At 45.3% G+C, this 23,690-nt stretch overlaps 1 protein-coding gene across 5 annotated transcripts in view; it reads right to left on the bottom strand.

Moving 5' to 3' along the window:
* Positions 1-23,690, bottom strand: part of dtnbb (dystrobrevin, beta b) — a gene marked incomplete at both ends in the record, with an annotated part of 51,309 nt that extends 27,619 nt beyond the window's left edge. For all 5 annotated transcript variants that reach the window (XM_084181684.1, XM_084181685.1, XM_084181687.1 and 2 more), the window contains 8 exons: positions 1,023-1,150; positions 10,205-10,371; positions 10,644-10,749; positions 13,083-13,237; positions 16,087-16,172; positions 23,003-23,216; positions 23,387-23,467; positions 23,624-23,690. In XM_084181684.1, the coding sequence (XP_084037810.1) occupies positions 1,023-1,150; positions 10,205-10,371; positions 10,644-10,749; positions 13,083-13,237; positions 16,087-16,172; positions 23,003-23,216; positions 23,387-23,467; positions 23,624-23,690 (1,004 nt within the window). The remainder of the gene's footprint in view (positions 1-1,022; positions 1,151-10,204; positions 10,372-10,643; positions 10,750-13,082; positions 13,238-16,086; positions 16,173-23,002; positions 23,217-23,386; positions 23,468-23,623) is intronic.

Below are 23,690 nucleotides of genomic sequence, written 5' to 3'. Positions count from 1 at the left end.
TTAAAATAACTAGTAAACCAGATAGAGAAAGAGATTAATCTGACTTGTAGGCGGATGGTGGTGCAGCGCAATGGTATCAAAGTAATAAGGGATGTAATTGACAAAAAACTAATTTGCAGCTTATTTGACTTGAAAGATCAGCATACTAGAGAAGACATCAACACGGGGAAAGGGTAAGTCAACAACATCTAAACCAGAACAATCTTTAACCCGTATTTTTAAAATTTTTAATCAATATTTTCAAGGAAGTGCCCATCAAATATACTGTATGTTGGTAATAAAAATGTGAAATGGACTACGGAACACACAGTACATATTATTCTGAAAAATATGACATTTTCTGAAATGTAAATTAGACTGAAGGTATGCAACAGCCAGTAAGATATACAACAGTTTCTGTAATGACTTTCAAGAAAGAGCCTCCCAGCCAGAGCCTTAGATTTATACCAAAGCTCCAGCTTCATGACATAACACACAGTGGAGTGAAGGGGCCCAAGATGCTGTTCAAAGCGCCTACAATTTCTTAGAATATAATAGAATTACTTGGAATATAATATAGCATTCTATTTCTATGAAAGCACCGTCCTCTCAGTAAACCAACCTGAACCTACACAACACATCAGCTTTCTCACACGTCCCAGATGTACTGTATAACTAAATAATCATGGTCCTTCCATCTTAGTGAGAAATGATTGACAATGCACCATCAATTTAGACTGCCGAACACCTAACTTTCGAAGTCCGCTCTCCCTACGCTGTGAGTCACGTGGGACGCGTCAGCCAGACTACCATCAATTGACAGCGAGCCAATGGTTGTATCATAAGGAGTTTAGAACCCTTACAGTGCAGCACTTGAAGGGAAAAGGACAGAGACAGATGGGACACTCTTTGGGAAGATAGACATACAGGGCCGGTTTCATGGACACAGACTTTCAATGGAGAATCTCCATTGAAAATGCTCTTTAGTCTAGGACTAGGCTTAATCTGTGTCCAGTGGTGGTAGAAGTATCCAGAATACTTACACAGTGTGGGCCATGCTGTCCTGCGGTTTCTCTGACTGCTCAGGGAACATTGGGTGAGGTGGCTCTCCAATGGGGACACAGCCCAGAGACTTACTGATGGCGTGGCTCAGCTTTTTAGCCGGAGACTTCTGTGAGAGAGGCAGAAACAAGATGGTGGACATTACATTCACTAACTGAAATTCCAGTTTACTTACCGAATTGATTAAAATGAAATGGAATTGACCCCAACGCTGTCTGTTATGTGGGAATTGCTTATAGAAGTAGTGTAAAGAGATGTATAGTAATTGACCTTAAAATTCTTTAAAATATCCAGTTATATTGTGTAGTGCACAAAGAAGGGCCGTTGTGGTATCGGCTTGAGGGGGAATATACACTGTGTGCCCAATTATTAGGCAAGTTGTATGTTTGAGGATTCATTTTATTATTGAACAACTACAGTGCTCTCAGTCAATCCAACATGTTAATAAACCTCAAACCTGAATATTCGTCCGGGAGCAGTGGTCGGGAGAGGTTGTGTTTTCTCTAGCAGGAGGTAAGCTTGAGGTAAGCTTGGCTTCTTATATGGTGTTGAGTAAAGCTTAAACCATGCATTTGATCGTAGGTAGGTAGTTGTAGTTAGGTATTGTAGGTAGTTTATTTAGGTAGTTATTGTAGGTTTCCGTAGGTAATTATTGTAGGTAAGTATTGTTTACGGCGGAGCCCGGAGAAAGCACGAGGCTAGCTAGCTAGCGGGTAGCTACTGGTAACGTTTAACAACGGTGGAGAGTTGTTTCCAATGTTAATGTGCTAGCTAGCCAACGTTTAATTTTTGCTGCGTTATGAAAGGAACTAGACACGGACACGAATTATCTGTTTAGTGTGTTAACACACTATTGGTAGTTTGTTGTAACCAAGTATTGGTGCTAAACTGTGTGTTATTGGATGCTAGCATGCTAGTTAGCTATGGCGTCATAGTTAGGCATCGTGGGCTGTTGTGGGTAGTTACTGTAGGTTGGCATTGTCTTCGGTGTAGCACGAAGCTAGCTAGCTAGCCGTTTTTCGAACAGAGTCAACACAGTAGCCATTGTGTGCTGTACTGTGGCAGCTAAATACAATATATTTGTGCTAAGCTAGCCAACGTTTAATTATTGCTGCGTTATGAAAGGAACTAGACACGGACACGAATTATCTGCTTAGTGTGTTAACACACTATTGGTGGTTTGTTGTGACCAAGTGTTGGTGCTAAACTGTGTGTTATTGGATGCTAGCATGCTAGTTAGCTATGGTGTCATAGTTAGCTAGCTGAATAAAGTGGGTTGAGTCTACTCCTTTAAACATTGAACCGCTGTGGTTCACAACAATTCTGATTTCTAAAGGTGGAAGTTGGGAGAGTTTTTGTTCGGGTGGTTCAGTGAAACAATTATAGTTTCTGAGGTGGAAGTTTTGGTGAGGGAGGCCCTGCTCTCTCTTCTTCCAGATGTTTAGTTCATTTCATTCCGATCTCCTCTGCATTATTGTAGCCATTTGCTACAGCCTGTCAACTATGCCTCTGCCTATCCCTGTTCTCTCCTCTCTGCACAGGCTACACAAACGCCTCACACCGCGTGGCTGCTGCCTCTCTAACCTGGTGGTCCCTGCACGCACCCCACACCTGGAGTTCCAGGTCTCAGGCAGCCTCTGGAACTGCCGTTCTGCTGCCAACAAAGCTGACTTCATCCCAGCCTATGCTAACCTCCAGTCCCTCGACTTCCTGGCGCTGACGGAAACATGGATTACCACTGAAAACACTGCTACTCCTACTGCTCTCTCCTCGTCTGACCATGTGTTCTCGCATACCCCGAGAGCATCTGGTCAGAGGGGTGGTGGCACAGGAATCCTCATCTCTCCCAAGTGGACATTCTCAATTTTTCCCCTAACCCACCTGTCTATCTCCTCATTTGAATTCCATGCTGTCACAGTCACTAGCCCATTTAAGCTTAATATCCTTGTCATCTATCGCCCTCCAGGTTCCCTTGGAGAGTTCATCAATGAGCTTGACGCCTTGATAAGTTCCTTTCCTGAGGATGGCTCACCCCTCACAGTTTTGGGGGATTTCAACCTCCCTATGTCCACATTTGACTCATTTCTCTCTGCCTCCTTCTTTCCACTCCTCTCCTCTTTTGACCTCACCCTCTCACCGTCCCCCCCTACTCACAAGGCAGGCAATACGCTTGACCTCATCTTTACTAGATGCTGCTCTTCTACTAATCTCACTGCAACTCCCCTCCATGTCTCCGACCACTACTTTGTTTCCTTTTCTCTCTCGCTCTCCTCCAACACTACTCACTCTGCCCCTACACAGATGGTAATGCGCCGCCGCAACCTTCGCTTTCTCTCTCCCACTACTCTCTCCTCTTCCATCCTATCATCTCTTCCCTCTGCTCAATCCTTCTCCCTCCAATCTCCTGATTCTGCCTCCTCAACCCTCCTCTCCTCCCTTTCTGCATCCTTTGACTCTCTGTGTCCCCTATCCTCCCGGCCGGCTCGGTCCTCCCCTCCAGCTCCGTGGCTTGATGACTCATTGCGAGCTCACAGAACAGAGCTCCGGGCAGCGGAGCGGAAATGGAAGAAAACTAAACTCCCTGCCGACCTGGCATCTTTTCACTCCCTCCTCTCTACATTTTCTTCATCTGTTTCTGCTGCTAAGGCCACTTTCTACCACTCTAAATTCCAAGCATCTGCCTCTAACCCTAGGAAGCTCTTTGCCACATTTTCCTCCCTCCTGAATCCCCCCCCCCCCCCCCCCTCTCTCTCTGTGGATGACTTCGTCAACCACTTTGAAAAGAAGGTTGACGACATCCGATCCTCGTTTGTTAAGTCTAATGACACTGCTGGTCCTACTCACACTGCCCTACCCTATGCTTTGACTTCTTTCTCCCCTCTCTCTCCAGATAAAATCCTGCGACTTGTGACTGCAGGCCGCCCAACAACCTGCCCGCTTGACCCCATCCCCTCCTCTCTTCTCCAGACCATCTCCGGTGACCTTCTCCCCTACCTCACCTCGCTGATCAACTCATCCTTGACCGCTGGCCATGTCCCTTCCGTCTTCAAGAGAGCGAGAGTTGCTCCCCTTCTCAAAAAACCAACACTCGATCCCACTGATGTCAACAACTACTGACCAGTATCCCTTCTTTCTTTTCTTTCCAAAACTATTGAGCGTGCCGTCTTTAGCCAACTCTCTTGCTATCTCTCTCAGAATTACCTTCTTGATCCAAACCAGTCAGGTTTCAGGACTGGTCATTCAACTGAGACTGCTCTTCTCTGTGTCACGGAGGCTCTCCGCACTGCTAAAGCTAACTCTCTCTCCTCTGCTCTTGTCCTTCTAGACCTGTCTGCTGCCTTTGATACTGTGAACCATCAGATCCTCCTCTCCACCCTCTCCGAGCTGGGCATCTCCGGCGCGGCTCACTCCTGGATTGCGTCCTACCTGACCGGTCGCTCCTACCAAGTGGCGTGGCGAGAAGCTGTCTCCGCACCACGTGCTCTCACCACTGGTGTCCCCCAGGGTTCAGTTCTAGGCCCTCTCCTTTTCTCCCTATACACCAAGTCACTTGGCTCTGTCATATCCTCACATGGCCTCTCCTATCATTGCTACGCTGACGATACACAACTAATCTTCTCCTTTCCCCCTTCTGATAACCAGGTGGCGAATCGCATCTCTGCATGTCTGGCAGACATATCAGTATGGATGACGGATCACCACCTCAAGCTGAACCCTGGCAAGACGGAGCTGCTCTTCCTCCCGGGGAAGGACTGCCCGTTCCATGATCTCGCCATCACGGTTGACAACTCCGTTGTGTCCTCCTCCCAGAGTGCGAAGAGCCTTGGCGTGACCCTGGACAACACCCTGTCGTTCTCCGCTAACATCAAGGCGGTGACCCGCTCCTGCAGGTTCATGCTCTACAACATTCGGAGAGTACGACCCTGCCTTACACAGGAAGCGGCACAGGTCCTAATCCAGGCACTTGTCATCTCCCGTCTGGATTACTGCAACTCGCTGTTGGCTGGCCTCCCTGCCTGTGCCATTAAACCCCTACAACTCATCCAGAACGCCGCAGCCCATCTGGTGTTCAACCTTCCCAAGTTCTCTCACGTCACCCCCCTCCTCCGCACACTCCACTGGCTTCCAGTTGAAGCTCGCATCCGTTACAAGACCATGGTGCTTGCCTATGGAGCAGTGAGGGGAACGGCACCTCTGTACCTTCGGGCTCTGATCAGTCCCTACACCCAAACGAGGGCATTGCGTTCATCCACCTCTGGCCTGCTGGCTCCCCTTCCTCTGCGGAAGCATAGTTCCCGCTCAGCCCAGTCAAAACTGTTCGCTGCTCTGGCACCCCAATGGTGGAACAAGCTCCCTCACAACGCCAGGACAGCGGAGTCACTCACCACCTTCCGGAGACATTTGAAACCCCACCTCTTTAAGGAATACCTGGGATAGGATAAAGTAATCCTTCTACCCCCCCCCCCCAAAAAAAATTGTAAAGTGGTTATCCCACTGGCTATAGGGTGAATGCACCAATTTGTGAGTCGCTCTGGATAAGAGCGTCTGCTAAATGACGTAAATGTGCCCTTGAGCAAGGCACTTAACCCTAATTGCTCCTGTAAGTCGCTCTGGATAAGAGCGTCTGCTAAATGACTAAAATGTAAATGTAAAATTTTAGAAAGTAAAAGTGAGATTTTGGCTTTCTTTGGAGAATATCTATGTGTGCACAATTATTGGGCAACTATTAGTGTGCAGAATTATTATGCAACTAAATGAAAAACGAAAAGTTCACCATCTCACTAATTTTATTTTCATCTGTTAGTGAGAATAATAAACAAATAACTCATAATTTACAAATGAACATTAAAAAAAAAATCTGTGACCAATATAGCCAACCTTCTTTTCAATAACAGTCATAAGCCTTCCATCCATGGAGTCTGTCAGTTTCTTGATCTGTTGACAATCAACTTTTTCTGCAGCAGTGACCACAGCCTCCCAGACACTGGTCAGAGAGATGTACTGTTTTCCTTCACCGTAAATCGACCGTTTAAGAAGGGACCACAAGTTCTCAATAGGGTTTAGGTCAGGTGAGGAAGGGGGCCATGTCATTATTCTTTCATCTTTAAGGCCTTTACTGGCTAGCCACGCAGTGGAGTACTTCGATGCATGCGATGGAGCATTGTCCTGCATAAAAATCATGGTCTTCTTGAAAGATGCAGACTTTTTCCTGTACCACTGCTTGAAGAAAGTGTCTTCTAAAAACTGGCAGTAGGTTTGGGAGTTGAGTTTGAGTCCATAATAATAATAATATATCTTCAACCCGAAAAGGTCAAACTAGCTCATCTTTAATAATACCAGCCCATTCCAGTACCCCACCTCCACCTTGCTGGCGTCTGAGTCGAAGTGGAGCTCCGTGCCCGTTACTGATCCAGCCACGGGCCCATCCATCTGGTCCGTCAAGAGTCACTCTTCATCTCATCACTCCATAGATATTTTTGGCCCAGTCTTGACGTTTCAACTTATGTGTCTTGTTCAGTCGGGTTTCAGCCTTCCTTACCTTGGCCATGTCTCTGAGCACTGAACACCTTGTACTTCTGGGCACTCCAGGTAGGTTGCAGTTCTGGAATATGACAGCACTGGAGGTTAATGGGTTCCTGCTACAGTGAGGGAAAAAAGTATTTGATCCCCTGCTGATTTTGTACGTTTGCCCACTGACAAAGACATGATCAGTCTATAATTTTAATGGTAGGTTTATTTGAACAGTGAGAGACAGAATAACAACAACAAAATCCAGAAAAACGCATCTCAAAAATGTTTTAAATTGATTTCCATTTTAATGAGGGAAATAAGTATTTGACCCCTCTGCAAAACATGACTTAGTACTTGGTGGCAAAACCCTTGTTGGCAATCACAGAGGTCAGACGTTTCTTGTAGTTGGCCACCAGGTTTGCACACATCTCAGGAGGGATTTTGTCCCACTCCTCTTTACAGATCTTCTCCAAGTCATTAAGATTTCGAGGCTGACGTTTGGCAACTCGAACCTTCAGCTCCCTCCACAGATTTTCTATGGGATTAAGGTCTGGAGACTGGCTAGGCCACTCCAGGACAAACGTACAAAATCAGCAGGAGATCAAATACTTTTTTCCCCTCACTGTAGCTTCATATTTGATTCTTCTCAAATCTTTGGCAGTTAATTTGCATCTTTTTTTCTCAACACGGTTCTTGCGACCCTGTTGACTATTTGCAACAAAATGTTTGATGGTTCTGTGATCACGCCCCAATATCTTAGCAATTTCAAGAGCGCTGCATTCCTCTCAAATACTTTTTACAATTTTTGACTTTTCAGAGTCAGTTAAATCTATTTTTTGGCCCATTTTGCCTGAGGAAAAGAAGCTGCCTAATAATTATACACACCTTGATATAGGGTGTTGATCTCCTTAGGCCACACCCTCCCTCATTACACAAATACACATCACCTGATATGCTTAAATGAGTATTCCAGTTCATACAGCTTGGAGTTGGGAAATATGCATAATAATGATGATATGGTCAAAATACTGACTTGCCTAATAATTGTGCACACAGTGTACACAGCTGTGACTATAACCGAACAGAATTCTCTTGGGAGGTAATACGGTCGGCATTTGATTGTGAGGTATTCTAGGTCAGGTGAACAGAAGTACTTGAGTTCCTGTACGTTATCACAATCACACCATGAGTAGTTAATCATGAAACATACACCTCTGCCTTTCTTCTTCCCGGAGAGTTCTATATTCCTGTCCGTGCGATGTACTGAGAATCCAGCTGGCTATATGGACGGGGACAGTATAGCCTTAGAGAGCCATGATTCCGTAAAACAGAGTATGTTACAGTCCCTGAAGTCTCTCTGGAAGGAGATCCTCGCCCTGAGCTCGTCTACTTTATTGTCCAGGGACTGAACATTAGGGAGTAATATACTCGGAAGCAGTGGATGATGTGCATGCCTCCTGAGTCGGACTAGAAGTCTGCTCCTAATATCTCTTCTCTGCCGGTGGCATCTTGGAGCAGCCTCTGGGATAAGATCAATTACCTTGGGGGGTAAGAAGAAAGGATCCAATTCGGGAAAGTTGTATTTCTGGTCGGAATGCTGGTGAGTTACCGCCGTTCTGATATCCAAAAGTTATTTCCGGCTGTATGTAATCACACAAACGTTCTGGGCAAATAATGTAAAAAATAAAAAAAATAAAAAAGGATACTGCAAAGTTACTTAAGAGCTAGAAGCAGAGCTTCCATGTCTGTCGGAGCCATCTTACTTCATGGTCCACCCACACAGACAGTGTGGTGAAGAAGGCGCAACAGCGCCTCTTCAACCTCAGGAGGCTGAAGAAATTTGGCTTGGCCCCTAAGACCAACAAACTTTTACAGATGCACCATTGAGAGCATCTTGTCGGGCTGCATCACCACCTGGTATGACAACTGCACCGCCCGCAACCACAGGGCTCTCCAGAGGGTGGTGCGGTCTGCCCAACGCATCACCGGGAACACACTGCCTGCCCTCAAGGGCACCTACAGCACTCAATGTCACAGGAAAGCCAAAAATGATAATCAAGGACATCAACCACCTGAGCCACGGCCTGTTCACCCCGCTATCATCCAGAAGGCAAGGTCAGTACAGATGCATCAAAGCTGGGACCGAGAGACTGGAAAATAGCTTCTATCTCAAGGCCATCGGACTGTTAAATAGCCATCACTAGCCGGCCTCCACCCAGTACCCTACCCTTAACTTAGTCACTGTCACTAGCCGGCTACCACCCGGTTACTCAACCCTGCAACTTAGAGGTTGCTGCACTGTGTACATAAACATGGAACACTGGTAACTTTAATAATGTTTACATACTGTTTTACTAATTTCATATGTATATTCTGTATTCTAGTCAATGCCACTCCGACATTGCTGGTCCTAATATTTATATATTTCTTAATTCCATTATTTTACTTTGAGATGTGTGTATTATTGTGAATTGTTAGATACTACTGCACTGTTAGAGCTAGGAACACAAGCATTTCGCTACACACGCAATAACATCTGCTAAATATGTGTATGTGACCAATAACATTTGATTTGAAGAATGACAAGATTGGTTCATGCAAAATGGGACCAAATACATAGTTCACTTTGCTTTGTCATAGATTTTTTGTCTGACAATTACCAAGCCCTTTTTCTACTTCCAAATATGCTCAGACATTTCATTCCAGTCACGATGCCCTAAAAAATAAATAATCATCACCATCCTTATCGCGGGCACACAGAGAGTTCAGTATTGGATTTGGAACCAGCGCAAATCATTTCCCCAGCTTGAATTTACATCACACTGATTGAGAATTGGGAAAATGGTGGAATTGGCATAGCATTGGAAATTCAATTTAATTAGCTGAAATTAGTAAAAACCCATAAACTCCCTTCCAGAATATTTAAAAAAAGGTTTGTTCATGTGGAAACAAGCCCAATGCTCTGCTATGTAACGTGTACTGTTTACACCTGTTGTATCCTGTATCCTGTGCACATGGTGAATAAACTTTGAAACTTGAAACATAATGCATGCAGGTAGCTATTGGATTGTCCGAGCACAAAGGAATGATGAATCTTGGTATTCGTTAAGATGAAACGATTATAACTTATCTTTGGTGTGTATGAGTGTGATTGTGAGACATGGGCTCTTTCTCAATTGTCTTAAAAATCTGTAATCTCCTCTTCTCCTCCGCTCCCCTCCTTTCTTGTAGTGATCTGAAAGAACTGACCAGGTGAAAAGCCAGCCTAATGATGTGCTTCCACCTTACTATTTTCACCTGTCAAGTAGGGCCGGGACTATACCAGTATCGCGATAGCCATTTGTATCGTGGCAAAGAAACAAAACACAAAGCGGATTTAACTTCTTCATCATTATGTTGTCATCCAGAGTCCTATTTATTTATTTTCTAAGCTATAGTACACAATATTTTACATACAGCAGGTTTTTAAAGGACCAAATAGTTTGGCCTGCTTCGTGTTTTCATTCTTGCCATGGAAAAAATATTGTGATACTGGGATCGTCACAGCCCTACTGTCAAGTCTTTTTCCAATCAGTGCAGATGAAGGGGAGGAGACGAGGAGAGGGATTTTAAAAACCAATTGAGATAGAGCCTTTGTGGTTGCTGTGCCTACCCAAGAGGAGTGCTCCTTCATTTGATGCTGGTTGCTATGGGGACCATTGGCATGGCCACGCCAGAAGCAGCTCTGACAGAGTTGGTAGCCATGGCACTGTTGGCACCGGTAACGGAATCCCATCATACTTTCACTCCGGCAATAGGAACATTCCACGGGATGGAAGACTAGAAGGAAACAACAGAGAAATGGTTCATAGGTCACTGATGTTGTCAGTTGAAATGTTGATACAGTGAGACATAACATATTATAAGATTTATTATAAGGCATTATAAAAGCACATATATGCTTATAATAGCATTATACCTACAGGTAAAAGTGTTACCACATTTGTCAATAGAAATGCTTAGATAGATTAGAATGACAATTACTGGAGTTTGGAGGCAAATTCACTGTGAAAATAGAGCCTAGAAGAAAACTAATAACAGGGAAACGTTACCATTTTCAACATTAGCGAGTCGGTGCATGAGAGGTAGCCACACGAGGCACTGAGGGGGAGGATCTGCCATCAAAATGTCCAAAAACGTGTTCAGCAAGATCTTCTTCTAGATACAAACACACCAAGATGCATTCAGTTATACAGAGATACCACACCACAATGCATTCATTGACACAGAGGCACAGAGCGGGACAATTAAAATAATTCAACAAACAGATACAAACAGATGTGGATAAGGTTAATTGACAGACAGCAGAGCAGCAAGACGTTGTCAGACAGAATGCAAGTAGTAATGATGCTGGCATTGACTCCATGCGTACGTCCCAAATGGGACCCTATTCCCTATGTAGTACACTGCTTTTGACCAGGGCCCATTGGGCTCTGGTCAAAAGTAGTGCAGTGTATAGGGAATAGGGTGCCATTTAGGACACATCACATAGTGAATGAAATTGACAGCACTGCAAAAGGTCATCTTCAATAATAGATTAACTTGCCCTGCTTATTGAGGATAACCTTTTATAATGCTGTCCATACATTTTTCTATTTTTGTGGACTATATTTACAAGGTTCTAGCACCCAACCAGGCTGTCAATCACACTTGTGCTAACCTGGACCACCTGGTAGGTACATCCTCTGTTAATCTCTCTCTCTTCAACTCTCTCTCCAACTCTCTCTCTCTCCCAACACTCTCTCCAACTCTTTCTCTCCAAATCTCTCCAACTCTCTCTCTCCAACACTCTCTCCAAATCTCTCCAACTCTCTCTCTCCAACACTCTCTCCAAATCTCTCTCTCCAACTCTCTCTCTCTCTCTCCCAACACTCTCTCCAAATCTCTCCAACTCTCTCTCTCCAAATCTCTCCAACTCTCTCTCTCAACTCTCACTCCAACGCCCTCTCTCACTCCAACGCCCTCTCTCACTCCAACGCCCTCTCTCACTCCAACGCCCTCTCTCACTCCAACGCCCTATCTCACTCCAACGCCCTCTCTCACTCCAACGCCCTCTCTCACTCCAACGCCCTCTCTCACTCCAACGCCCTCTCGCTCTCCCAACACTCTCTCCAAATCTCTCCAACTCTCTCTCTCCAAATCTCTCCAACTCTCAACACTCTCTCCAACGCCCTCTCTCACTCCAACGCCATCTCTCACTCCAACGCCCTCTCTCACTCCAACGCTCTCTCTCACGCCAACGCCCTCTCTCACGCCAACGCCCTCTCTCACGCCAACGCCCTCTCTCACGCCAACGCCCTCTCTCACTCCAACACCCTCTCTCACTCCAACGCCCTCTCTCACTCCAACGCCCTCTCTCACTCCAACGCCCTCTCTCACTCCAACGCCCTCTCTCACTCCAACGCCCTCTCTCACGCCAACGCCCTCTCTCACGCCAACGCCCTCTCTCACGCCAACGCCCTCTCTCACGCCAACGCCCTCTCTCACGCCAACGCCCTCTCTCACTCCAACGCCCTCTCTCACTCCAACGCCCTCTCTCACTCCAACGCCCTCTCTCACTCCAACGCCCTCTCTCACTCCAACGCCCTCTCTCACTCCAACGCCCTCTCTCACTCCAACGCCCTCTCTCACTCCAACGCCCTCTCACTCCAACGCCCTCTCACTCCAACGCTCTCTCTCACGCCAACGCCCTCTCTCACTCCAACGCCCTCTCTCACTCCAACGCCCTCTCTCACTCCAACACTCTCTCCAAATCTCTCCAACTCTCTCTCTCCAAATCTCTCCAACTCTCTCTCCCAACACTCTCTCCAAATCTCTCCAACTCTCTCTCTCAACACTCTCTCCAACGCCCTCTCTCACTCCAACGCCCTCTCTCACTCCAACGCCCTCTCTCACTCCAACGCCCTCTCTCACTCCAACGCTCTCTCTCACTCCAACGCTCTCTCTCACTCCAACGCTCTCTCTCACTCCAACGCCCTCTCTCACTCCAACGCTCTCTCTCACGCCAACGCCCTCTCTCACTCCAACGCTCTCTCTCACTCCAACGCTCTCTCTCACTCCAACGCCCTCTCTCACGCCAACGCTCTCTCTCACTCCAACGCTCTCTCTCACTCCAACGCCCTCTCTCACTCCAACGCCCTCTCTCACTCCAACGCCCTCTCTCACTCCAACGCCCTCTCTCACTCCAACGCTCCCTCTCACTCCAACGCTCTCTCTCACTCCAACGCTCTCTCTCACTCCAACGCTCTCTCTCACTCCAACGCTCTCTCTCACTCCCAACGCTCTCTCTCACTCCAACGCTCTCTCTCACTCCAACGCTCTCTCTCACTCCAACGCTCTCTCTCACTCCAACGCTCTCTCTCACTCCAACGCTCTCTCTCACTCCAACGCTCTCTCTCACTCCAACGCTCTCTCTCGTTTATTATGTGTGAGCAGTGCACGTTGTATATAATTTCAGTGATAGAAACCCACTCCTGGCCAGGCCAACCTACCTGTTGAGGGAAGCATGTCCGTACGGAGTGTTCTGTGTATCCAAACGACGGGCCCTCGAACACAGCTGTGGGCAGCTTCAGAACCTCCCTCAGAAACTGGTCAAACTTAGCAAAGGCCATCACACCATTAGAGTCAGATATCTGGGAGAAGATATCTAAGAGAGAGACCAAGTGTGGTGGTGAGTACATCAGTGCCCTATACTGCCGCTAGTGAAAGTCTACACACCACTTGCAGTCTTCACATTCTGCTGCCTTAAAATTAAATCTAAAAAGGGATTACATTAGATTTTACAAAATGTTCCAAATTACTAAGAAATATAAAATGAGGATGTTGATTGCGCATGTCTTCACACCCCAAAGTCAATACTTGGTGGAAGCACCTTTGGCAGCAATTACAGCTGTGAATCAATTTGAATAAGATTCTACCAACAATCCGCTCTTAGGGCAACATACAGGGGCGCAACTTTGGATTTAGACGTGGGGGCGTCATAATATATATATATATTTTTTATCCAGTCAGATAAACACTCCAAACAGCCTACCCGACCGCTCGGAGGCGTCCGCATGGCCCTAAAGCACACCGTTGCCTCTTTTTGTATCATATTCCAATGATACATGTGATACATGTGGTCCTCTGTAGCTCAATTGGTATAGCATGGCGCTTGTAACGCCAGGGTAGTGGGTTCAATCCCCAGGACCACCCATACGTAAAAATGTATGCACACATGACTAAGTCGCTTTGGATAAAAGTGTCTGCTAAATGGCATATTATATTATTATTATATAAAACTGGGGGGGACAAAAATGCAATTTCAGAATGTGGGGGGGACGTGTTCCCCCCGTCACCAGTGAAGGTTGCGCCCCTGGCAAAATATATCCATTATTTTTGTCAAAATTGCTCAAGCTCAGTCAATCTGGTTGGGAATCAATGATGGTCAGCAATATTCAAACCTTGTCTCTGATGTTTTAAGCATATTTAAGTCAGGACGGAGAATGGACCATTCAGGTACACTCGATACCTCTTGGAAAGGTAATCTGGTGTGTCTTTGGCATTAAAATGTGTGTAAATATCCCGCAGAAAAATACAACTCTATCCCAGGGTTTTCAGAAGACTGAGGCTGGTTTCCTCTAATTTGTTACCTGGTCTTTGCTCCCTTCATATATATTTTGATCCTAACAAACTCCCCAGTCCCTGCGGGCGAGAATCATACCCATAACATGACACTGCCATCACAATACTTGAAAATACAAAGGGATCACAACATTGCATTCACTCTACATTACTGGCCTGTTTGACAAAGTGAACAAAAGTGAAGTCTGTGTTAAAAAATCAAATCTAAATCATCCATTCTGTTTGCAACAAGGCCGTTAAGTAATACTGCAAGACAACAAGGCAAAGACATTCACTTTTGGGCCTGAATTAAACTACAGGTTTGGGTCAAATAAAACAAAACAACAGAGTGAAACCCTCTGTATCTTCAAGTATTGTGGGTGCAACATCATGTTATGGGTATGCTTGTCACAGGCAGGGACTGGGGAGTTTGTCAGGATAAAAATAAATATGAAAAGAGCAAGCCCAATGTAAAAAGTTAAAAGAAAACCCGCATCACTCTTTTGAAAACCTAACCCTGGGATAGAGTTTTATTTTTCAGCGAGACACTAGCAATGTTACCATTCAACTGGCGACAGATTTTCATGCAAATAGGCTAAAATCCACATATAAACAATATGCGCATTTTCCCACCAGAGATGTGTTTCCATCAAATTGACCTGTTGTGGATAAAAGGCTGTAGGTGATTACGTAGTGCACATACAAATTAAAAATACAAGTTAAATGGGTTTCCATCGCATTTTCAACTCTGATGGTTTTCTCACTTTTTTTGTTGTTGTTTTATAATGAGTATATGCCAACTCTGGTATTGGCACATGCGCTCTAGCCGACATCTCACAATACAGGGCGGTTATAGCCTACATGATGAGATTATTATGGAAAAAAATAGCAAGATTATTTTTATTTGTCAAATGGCAGCCAAGCATTGATGATCATGTCACCAGAAGAAGACTCTCAATATTTATTGGAAAGGATTATCAAGCTTGCACTTTCACCACCCTGTGAAGTTCATCATAACATACATTTGTTGCCCTAAGAGTTGTGCAAAATTGGTAGAATCCTATTCAAAATGTTTCACAGCTGTAATGGCTGTCATAGGTGCTTCCACAAAGTATGTACGTGGTCCTCTGTAGCTCAATTGGTAGAGCATGGCGCTTGTAACGCCAGGGTAGTGGGTTCGATCCCCGGGACCACCCATACGTAAAAATGTATGCACACATGACTAAGTCGCTTTGGATAAAAGCGTCTGCTAAATGGCATATTATTATTATATTATTATTAACTCTGGGGTCTGAAGACATATGCAATCAAGACATAGAATGTAATAATTTTTTATTTAATTTTAAGGCAGCAAAATGTGAAGACTGTGAAAGCGGTGTGTAGACTTTCACTAGGCACTGTATATGCCATTTCTATAATTTATTGAATATGAGGTATGGGTGATACTTCTTCTTGACATTTCCATCTAATAAAATTACTCCAATTACAACGATGATGTTTGTGCTGTAATTGACTCAACAGCGCTCCTGTGTGTATCATTTATGCAACTGCAGACAGGATCAAAAAGCAGATACTGTGGACCAGGGTTTCTCAAAACTGGTCCTGGGGCCCCCTGGGTGAATGTTTTGGTTTTTGCCCTAGCACTACACAGCTGATTCAAATAACCAACTCATCATCAAGATTTGATTGGAGGCTCCAGGACCGACTTTGGGAAACCCTGCTGTAGACTACATGTATTCAAGGGTCTCATAAAGGACTTCCTTGTGTCTGATGCAAACTAATTAGCAAACTAAGCAATGAAAGTGTGACTACTGCAAAACAGAATTAACTTTCTATTAAGTTACTTTAACTGTAACTTATGCCCTTCGGCTAAATTCAAGGAGATTTACTTACAACGTAGTTTGTCCACTATTTTCCCTCCACACATGGTTGCCAACATAGACTTCATCGAGAAAACGGTCAGTTTCCCGTGGCCTTCACTAAACAAAAAAACAAAACAAAAAACATAATTTAGGAAAATATGTAACAAACGTATTGAAACACACATTGTTATCATTCTGATAAAGGTGAAGCATATTTCCCAAAGCAAATTCATTTTTTTCCATTATCTGCTTTAGCATGCTGGTCACAATGTAGCACAAATAATTGGCACTTCTGAATCCATCTTGACCTTTACCATGTTGTCTGAAGGTCCAAAATCATAATTTCAAGGGGAGAGCTTTGAGTACAGTTCAGCATACTGATTAGCCCTGGAATGTATAGCGGTCATTTTACGGGTTCATAATGTTTCCGCCATCGTTTCCTATGATAAAAAAGAGCTTCTGGACATCAGAACAGCGATCATTAACCTTGATTTGTCTGAAGATTTCTACTTCACTGAGTCAGTGGCGCAGGACATACTGCTCACCACAGAACAAGCCCTAATCCCCGACACTCGGAAGAGAAAGAGATGGTGATATAGAGGCCGATGTGTGGGCACACTGATGAAACTACGGAGAGTAAATAAACCCCCTCTACCATCTGTTCTATTGGCAAATGTACAGTTGAAGTCGGAAGTTTACATACACCTTAGCCAACTACATTTCAACTCAGTTTTTCACAATTCCTGACATTTAATCCTAGTAAATATTCCCTGTTTTAGGTCAGTTAGGATCACCACTTTATTTTAACAATGTGAAATGTCAGAATAATAGTAGAGAAAATGATTTATTTCAGCTTTTATTTCTTTCATCACATTCCCAGTGGGTCAGAAGTTTACATACACTCAATTAGTATTTGGATTTAACTTGGGTCAAACGTTTCGGGGAGCCTTCCACAAGCTTCCCACAATAAGTTGGGTGAATTTTGGCCCATTCCTCCTGACAGAGTTGGTGTAACTTCAGTCATGTTTGTAGGCCTCCTTGCTCGCACACGCTTTTTCAGTTCTGCCAACAAATTTTCTATAGGATTGAGGTCAGGGCTTTGTGATGGCCACTCCAATACCTTGACTTTGTTGTCCTTAAGCCATTTTGACACAACTTTGGAAGTATGCTTGGAGTCATTGTCCATTTGGAAGACCCATTTGCGACCAAGCTTTAACTTCCTGACTGATGTCTTGAGATGTTGCTTCAATATATCCACATAATTTTCCTTCCTCATGATGCCATCTATTTTGTGACGTGCACTAGTCCCTCCTGCAGCAAAGCACCCCCACAGCATGATGCTGCCACCCCCATTCTTCACGGTTGGGATGGTGTTCTTCGGCTTGCAAGCAACCTCCTTTTTCCTCCAAACATAACGATGGTCATTATGGCCAAACAGTTCTATTTTTGTTTCTTCAGACCAGAGGACATTTCTCCAAAAAGTATGATCTTTGTCCCCATGTGCAGTTGCAAACCGTAGTCTGGCTTTTTTATGGCAGTTTTGGATCGGTGGCTTCTTCCTTGCTGAGCGGCCTTTCAGGTTATGTCGATATAGGACTCGTTTTATTGTGGATATAGATACTTTTGTACCTGTTTCCTCCAGCATCTTCACAAGGTCCTTTGCTGTTGTTCTGGGATTGATTTGCACTTTTCGCACCAAAGTACGTTCATCTCTAGGAGACAGAATGCATCGCCTTCCTGAGCGGTACGACGGCTGCGTGGTCCCATGGTGTTTCTACTTGCATACTATTGTTTGTACAGATGAACGTGGTACCTTCAGGCATTTAGAAATTGCTCAAAAAGATGAACCACACTTGTGGAGGTCTACAATTTTTTTTCTGAGGTCTTGGCTGATTTCCTTTGATTATCCCATGATGTCAAGCAAAGAGGAACTACGTTTGAAGGTAGGCCTTGAAATACATCCACAGGTACACCTCCAATTGACTCAAATGATGTCAATTAGCCTATCAGAAGCTTCTAAAGCCATGACATCATTTTTTGAAGATTTCCAAGCTGTTTAAAGGCACAGTCAACTTAGTGTAAGTAAACTTCTGACCCACTGGAATTGTGATACAGTTAATTATAAGTGAAATAATCTGTCTGTAAACAATTGTTGGAAAAATTACTTGTGTCATGCACAAAGTAGATGTCCTAACCGGCTTGCCAAAACTATAGTTTCTTAACAAGAAATTTGTGGCATGGTTGAAAAACAAGTTTTAATGACTCCAACCTAAGCAACTTCAACTGTACAATCACTGGGGAACAAACTGGACAAGCTCCGTTCGAGACTATCCTATCAACGGGACCTGAAGAACTGTAATATCCTATGTTCATCAGAAACTTGGTTGAACAAGGACATGGATAATATTCTAGTTGGTTTTTCAATGCATCAGCAGGAAAGAATAGCAGCGTTGTGTAAGTTCGAGGGTGGTGGTGTGTGTCTCTTTGTTAACAACAGCTGGTGCGCGATCTCTAGAGGCGAAACAATTCTAGATCACCTTTACTCCACACACAGAGACGCATACAAAGCTCTCCTTCGCCCTCCACTTGGCAAATTTTAACATAACTCTATCCTCCTGATTCCGGCTTATAAGGACAACTCAAACAGGAAGTACCTGTTCAATACGGTGGTCTGGTGAAGCTGAAGCTAAGCTACAGGACTGTTTCACTAGCACAGACTTGAATATGTTCAGAGACTCATCCGATGGCATTGAGGAGTTTACCACATCAGTCACCGGCTTCATTAATAAGTGCATTGATGACTTCGTCCCCACAGTGACCGTATGTACATATCCCAACCAGATCCATGGATTACAGGCAACATCCCCACTGAGCTAAAGGCTAGAGCCTTAAACAGGTTAACATTCACAAGGCCACAGTGCCAGACGGATTATGGTGGAGCATGCGCTGACCAGCTGGCAAGTGTCTTCACTGACATTTTCAACCTCTCCCTGACCCAGTCTGTAATACCTACATGTTTCAAGCAGACCACCATAGTCCCTGTGCCCAAGAGTGCCAACATAAGCTGTCTTAATGACTATCGCCCCATAGCACTCACATCTGTAGCCATGAATTGCTTTGAGAGGCTGGTCATGGCTCAACACCATCATCCCAGAAACCCTGGACCCACTCTAATTCGCATACCGCCCCAACAGATCCACAGATGACGCAATCTCTATTGCACTCCACACTGCCCTTTCCTACTTGGACAGAAGGAACACCTAAGTGAGAATGCTGTTCACTGACCACAGCTCAGCGTTCAACACCATATTTCCCTCCAGTCACTAAGCTAAGGACCCTTGGACTGAACACCTCCCTCTGCAACTGGATCCTGGACTTCCTGACGGGATGCCCCCAGGTGGTGAGGGTAGGCAACAACACATCACCACACTGACACTCAACATGGGGGGCCCCCCAGGGGTGCGTGCTTAGACCCATCCTGTACTCAATCAATCAATCAATTTTATTTTATATAGCCCTTCGTACATCAGCTAATATCTCGAAGTGCTGTACAGAAACCCAGCCTAAAACCCCAAACAGCTAGTAATGCAGGTGTAGAAGCACGGTGGCTAGGAAAAACTCCCTAGAAAGGCCAAAACCTAGGAAGAAACCTAGAGAGGAACCAGGCTATGAGGGGTGGCCAGTCCTCTTCTGGCTGTGCCGGGTGGAGGTTATAACAGAACCATGCCAAGATGTTCAAAAATGTTCATAAGTGACAAGCATGGTCAAATAATAATCAGGAATAAATCTCAGTTGGCTTTTCATAGCCGATCATTAAGAGTTGAAAACAGCAGGTCTGGGACAGGTAGGGGTTCCATAACCGCAGGCAGAACAGTTGAAACTGGAATAGCAGCAAGGCCAGGCGGACTGGGGACAGCAAGGAGTCACCACGGCCGGTAGTCCCGACGTATGGTCCTAGGGCTCAGGTCTCTCAGTTGGCTTTTCATAGCCGATCATTAAGAGTTGAAAACAGCAGGTCTGGGACAGGTAGGGGTTTCGTAACCGCAGGCAGAACAGTTGAAACTGGAATAGCAGCAAGGCCAGGCGGACTGGGGACAGCAAGGTGTCAGCATGCCCGGTAGTCCTGACGTATGGTCCTAGGGCTCAGGTTCTCAGAGAGAAAGTGAGAACGAGAGAATTAGAGAGAGCATACTTAAATTCACACAGGACACTGGATAAGACAGGAGAAGTACTCCAGGTATAACCAACTAACCCCAGCCCCCCGACACATAAACTACTGCAGCATAAATACTGGAGGCTGAGACAGGAGCGGTCCGGAGACACTGTGGCCCCATCCGAAGAAACCCCCGGACAGGGCCAAACAGGAAGGATATAACCCCACCCACTCTGCCAAAGCACAGCCCCCGCACCACTAGAGGGATATCCTCAACCACCAACTTACAATCCTGAGACAAGGCCGAGTATAGCCCACAGAGGTCTCCACCACAGCACAAACCAAGGGGGGGCGCCAACCCAGACAGGAAGATCACGTCAGTAACTCAACCCACTCAAGTGACGCACCCCTCCTAGGGACGGCATGAAAGAGCACCAGCAAGCCAGTGACTCAGCCCCTGTAACAGGGTTAGAGGCAGAGAACCCCAGTGGAGAGAGGGGAACCGGCCTGGCAGAGACAGCAAGGGCTGTTCGTTGCTCCAGAGCCTTTCCGTTCACCTTCACACTCCTGGGCCAGACTACACTCAATCATATGACCTACTGAAGAGATAAGTCTTCAGTAAAGACTTAAAGGTTGAGACCGAGTCTGCGTCTCTCACATGGGTAGGCAGACTGTTCCATAAAAATGGAGATCTATAGGAGAAAGCCCTGCCTCCCGCTGTTTGCTTAGAAATTCTAGGGACAATTAGGAGGCCTGCGTCTTGTGACCGTAGCGTACGTATTGGTATGTACGGCAGGACCAACTCGGAAAGATAGGTAGGAGCAAGCCCATGTAACGCTTTATAGGTTAACAGTAAAACCTTGAAATCAGCCCTTGCCTTAACAGGAAGCCAGTGTAGGGAAGCTAGCACTGGAGTAATATGATCAAATTTCTTGGTTCTAGTCAGGATTCTAGCAGCCGTATTTAGCACTAACTGAAGTTTATTTAGTTCTTTATCCGGGTAGCCGGAAAGTAGAGCATTGCAGTAGTCTAACCTAGAAGTAACAAATGCATGGATTAATTTTTCTGCATCATTTTTGGACAGAAAATTTCTGATTTTTGCAATGTTACGTAGATGGAAAAAAGCTGTCCTTGAAACAGTCTTGGCCGCGCACGACTCCAACACCATCATTAAGTTTGCCGACGACAACGGTGGAAGGCCTGATCACCGACGATGATGAGACAGCCTATAGGGAGGTCGTCAGAGACCTGGCAGTGTCGTGTCAGGACAACAACCCCTCCCTCAATGTCAGCAAGACAAAGGAGCTGATCGTGGATACAGGAAATTGAGGGCCGAGTACACCCCCATTCACATCGACAGGGCAGTAGTGGAGCGGGTCGAGAGTTTCAAGTTTCTTGTTGTCCACATCACTAAGGATCTATCATGGTCCAATCACCAACATAGTCGTGAAGAGGGCACGACAACGCCTCCTCTCCTTCAGGAGGCTGAAAAGATTTAGCATGATCCTCAAAAAGTTATACAACTGCACAATTGAGAGCATCATGAGTGGCTGTATCACCACTTGGTATGGCAACTGCTTGGCATCCAACCATTAGGTGCTACAGAGGGTAGTGCATACGGCCCAGTACATCACTGGGCTGAGCTCCCTGCCATCCAGGACATCTATACCAGGCGGTGTCAGAGGAAGGCCCTAAAAATTGTCAAAGACTCCAGCCATCCAAGTCATAGACTGTTCTCTCTGCTACCGCACGGCAAGCAGTACCGATGCACCAAGTCTGGAACCAACAAGACCCTGAACAGCTTCTACCCCCAAGTAATAAGACTACTAAATAGTTAGTTAAATAGTTAACCAAATAGCTACCCTGACTATCTGCATTGACCCTTTTTGCACTAACTATTTACACTCAACACATACGCTACTGCTACTTTGTACTATTCGTCACTTTATTCCTAGTTATATGTACATATCTACCTCAATTACCACGTACCCCTGCACATCGATACGGTACTGGTACCCCTTATATATAACCTAGTTATTGGGGGGTTGGGGGGTGCACACAAAGGCACATTCAACTAAAGTTCTACAGTTTTATAGATGTTACCCCAGAGGCAGAATTTAATTGCATATTGTTTACGGAACCGATTAGACAGCCTACTTTTAACACTGTCCTCGCTGTAACCTGAATGATTGTGTGCATTTATGTGAACAGTAAGCATATGCGACACTGTGTTGAATGCATGTACCCAGGAGACAGCGACCTTACCTTGGTCCAGGGTCAGCTCTGTCTTGACTACTTTGGGTCGACGAGCCCAAGCGGATTGCTATTTGTTCAGATGATGACGAAAATAAATATATACAGAAAGGAAAACTACAAACAGGCATGCCCAAAGTAAAGATTTAAAACCAAAACGAAAGGCCTCATGGCCACCAAACAAACCAGTAGCCTCACGGCTTGCAAGCTGGGACCCTGACTGACGATCACCTTAATTGGAAGCACCTGATGTGCTTATCAAGGCTTCCTGGCAGAGCACAGCCCTTGAGCCGGTTGCTGCTTCCACCTGGGGGATGCAGTGTGGAGTGTGTCTCCTGGTAGAGTGTGTTGTCCAACTGTGCGCTAACACTAAATTCTAAATTGTTCTGTAAATAAGGTGTTGCACCATAGACATATCCATGCACTATATGTACATCCTATGTCACTGTATAGCACTTTTCAGAAAGCAGTTCAAAGCAAATGTATATATCTAATATCCTATGTCAAATGTACTGTATATCCTGTGTCTAATCTACTGCACCTGTCGTATGTGGCCACCATGAAGTTGAGCAGCAGGCCGATGGACTGCTCTACGTTGATCTGGTGTGTGGTGGGCAGACGCTTATTGAGCTGGTAATATATAGAGGACAGGATAGTCTCCAGTCTAGACACGTTGATTTCTGCGTTGTGGTCCAGCGTGTTCAGACCGCTGTCACGGAACGCCTCAATCATGTTCCACACATCCACCAAGTGAACTGGGATAGGGGGATAGCAGGAGAGGAGAGGAGGAAAGAGGTTTAGAATAGAATCGATTTCTTCAACATAAATTAATTACATTCAAGTGTACCATATTTGAAACAAACACATGTAACACAGTGTCATTTTCAGTAGAGGAAACAAAACGAGCCAGGCAGGCAGTACTTACGGTTGCATCTCTTCTGCACAAATCTTAGCTTGCAGGCCGTCCTATAGGTTGACAGCCTGATGACGTCAAAGTTTTGTGCCCCTGATAAAAATAAAAAAGATGAATCAACAACTCTAACTCAACCACACACAAAACCCACTGCATGGGGAAGGGAGTGTGTGTGCTGTATGGCTTTGCTAAGACACAGCAGAGTGTGAATGTAATGGTTTGGCTCTGGAGACTTCTCTCTCTACTCACTCATCTCCATGAAGAGTTGTCTCTTCTCCACCATGGCTTTGCCTCGTTTACTGCCCTCCTCTATCAT

This window comes from Coregonus lavaretus, assembly GCF_964263955.1.
Source record: "Coregonus lavaretus genome assembly, chromosome: 18".
Classification (NCBI taxonomy): domain Eukaryota; kingdom Metazoa; phylum Chordata; class Actinopteri; order Salmoniformes; family Salmonidae; genus Coregonus; species Coregonus lavaretus.
Note: the sequence above shows the minus strand (reverse complement) of the source record. Positions and strands in the feature narration are given on the sequence as shown.